The 2,500-nt window shown below is 45.8% G+C and overlaps 1 protein-coding gene across 1 annotated transcript in view; it reads left to right on the forward strand.

Annotated features, from left to right (window-relative positions):
* Positions 1 to 2,500, forward strand: part of LOC308381888 (putative C->U-editing enzyme APOBEC-4) — a gene marked incomplete at both ends in the record, with an annotated part of 10,557 nt that overhangs the window by 934 nt on the left and 7,123 nt on the right. The window contains one exon of the mRNA XM_080859528.1: positions 893 to 1,098. Coding sequence (XP_080715654.1) covers positions 893 to 1,098 — 206 coding nt within the window. The remainder of the gene's footprint in view (positions 1 to 892; positions 1,099 to 2,500) is intronic.

Raw genomic sequence — 2,500 nt, forward strand, 5'->3', positions numbered from 1 at the left:
GATTCATTCAGGTCATATACACTGCCCTCCTTGTCACTTGTGTTCTCTCCTCTTCTCTCTCTCTATCCAACTCTCCCTTTTCCCTCCCTCTTCGTCTCCTTTCTCTTCCTTTTCTCTCTCTGTCTCTCCCTCCCTATCCCTCTCTTTCTCGCTCTCTCTCGCTCTCCCTCTCCCACTCTCTTTCTTTCTCTCTCCCTCTCTCCTTGAATCATTTCACAGGCCTGTGATTAATAACAGCTCTCTTACATAATAGGTGCTGTGCTGACACCCAGGTCTTCCGTTTCTTTATAAGCTGCAGCCAATCAGAAACCCCAAAGGTGCTGCCAGCTCCAACATACTGAGGCAGATGGCAGCTGAAGGGTAGTTAGTGTGAGGTGGAATCATAGTAGTACTCATTTCTTTCAGCTTAAACAAATCATCAGATATTTAAGAAATTTATATTTTTGGATAGATTATTGCTTAACCTGAGTCTGAATTTGCATGCATATAGATTAATGTGTATGTGTGTGTACGTATATGTGTTCATGTATGTGCATGATTACATTTATTTGCGAATGTGTGTGTGTGTGTGTGTGTGTGTGTGTGTTTGTACATATACTGTTTGTGTCTGAATTTGTGCATGACTCAGCTTGTGAGTATGTGAGCATTTACACACACACAAACACACACACTCACACGCGTGCTCACCCACAAAAAGTTGTTTTCACACAGACACACACCAACACACACACACACACACACACACACACACACACACACACACACACACACATACACAAACACACTCACAAATTACCCCCCCTAATGTCTTCTCTGCCAGGCCGGGCGTGTGATGTGTGAAGGACAGCAGCTGTGCTCCTCCCTCCTCCCCTGTCCTCCGTGCCCCCGTCAGCACATCCACACTGGCGCTGACGCCCCAGTCTCCTTCCCGGAGTTCTGCCCGGTCTTCGGGTTCCCTGTGGGCCCCTCAGGCTCCGGCTCCCTGCTGCTTTTCTATGAGCTGCTGGACCAGACGGGGGCGCTGGTGCAGAGGGGCAGGGCCAGCGGATGCCCACAGCTGGGGCAGCACCCCGAGGCCATGCTGTTCGGACCGCAGGGGTGAGGAGGGGGAGTAGGAGGGGGTGTTCTTGACTGTGTGTTCACAACTTGTATGTGTGAGTGTGTGTGTGTGTGTGTGAGAGGGACTGATTCTGTTTTTATGGACGTACATGTTCCCGTCTGTGTATGAGTATGTATGTACTGTATGTGTAAGTGTGTGTGTGTGTCTGTGAGAGAGAGAGAGTGTGTGGGTGACCACATGAGTGTGAGTGTGTGTGTCTGTGTCTGTGTGTTTACGTGTGTGAGTGTGGGTGTAATTTGGCATGGAGGTTGTGAATCATGAGTCTGTGGTAGCAAACACACCTAAACTGGCTGAACAGCATGACCCTAGTGTGTGTGCGTTTGCAAGTTCGGGTGCGTACATATGTGTAAGGGAGAAGTTAAAGAAGCATTCCGGATCAATTGCTATTCGCTAACGATATGCTAGCGGGTAAAACTAACAAAATCTCTTTAAATGTGCTGACTTTGACATCATGACAAACTAGTTACTCAACAACTGTCCTAACACAGTCAAACATCAAGCAAGTGCGACACAAGACAAAGCAAGACGGCAAATGAGCTACTTACTAGTTCGGCAGACAGTAGAAAGCCGGGGGCGTCAGGGAATCTTACATTTAGCATGTTATAAGCCTATGGTATAGCAATGGCACGGAGGCGATTCTCCATATTAAAAGTCAGTAGGGCCTTATACATGTGCCACTGAGATCAGATCAGTTTTATCGTATCGTATTCGCGTGTAGGTGTGAAGATTTTCAAGGGAAACGGCTCTTGTCGTTACCTGTATACATGTGCAAAATGTGAAGCGGTTACATTGCCTCGGGCATGCGCAAAGACCACGGAGATGTGCTCCCACCTGGTTTGTTTACTAACAACATCAACGTGGATCCGCATCGGGCACAGGCAGTGTAGTGGCTTAAAGTTCCCTTCTTTCTATCAGCATATAGTTCTTAATATTTTCTTTGAATAACCACTCTCGGATGGAAAGAAAACGAGTCTACGCGTGGCTGTGTTTCAACAACGGTAGAAAACTGTGTTTGCTCCGTCTTTTACTGGACTCATAATTATATGACAGTGGTATTAGTTACAGTTGAGACACCCGAAATAACTTGCATGCGCAGCAATCCTGAGACGTGATTTTTAGTTTGCACATGAATACTAACGTCTTCTTTGATCCCAGGAAATTTGAGCACATAACCCATCTCCCTTACGGAGATATTGGCGAAAGTTAACCTACTTCATTGCAAACGTCTAGTTTTTCAAACGTGTCTAGTTTTTGTGCAGTAGTGAATAGAGTCTCAGTCTACTACACCATACATAGCATATCATGTTTGTAGAAAATGATTAAGGTGCAACAAATGCCAATAAGCATATTTAAATTAAATGATTCACATTGCAAGCAAAA

Source organism: Sprattus sprattus (genome assembly GCF_963457725.1).
Source record: "Sprattus sprattus genome assembly, chromosome: 2".
Taxonomy (NCBI): domain Eukaryota; kingdom Metazoa; phylum Chordata; class Actinopteri; order Clupeiformes; family Clupeidae; genus Sprattus; species Sprattus sprattus.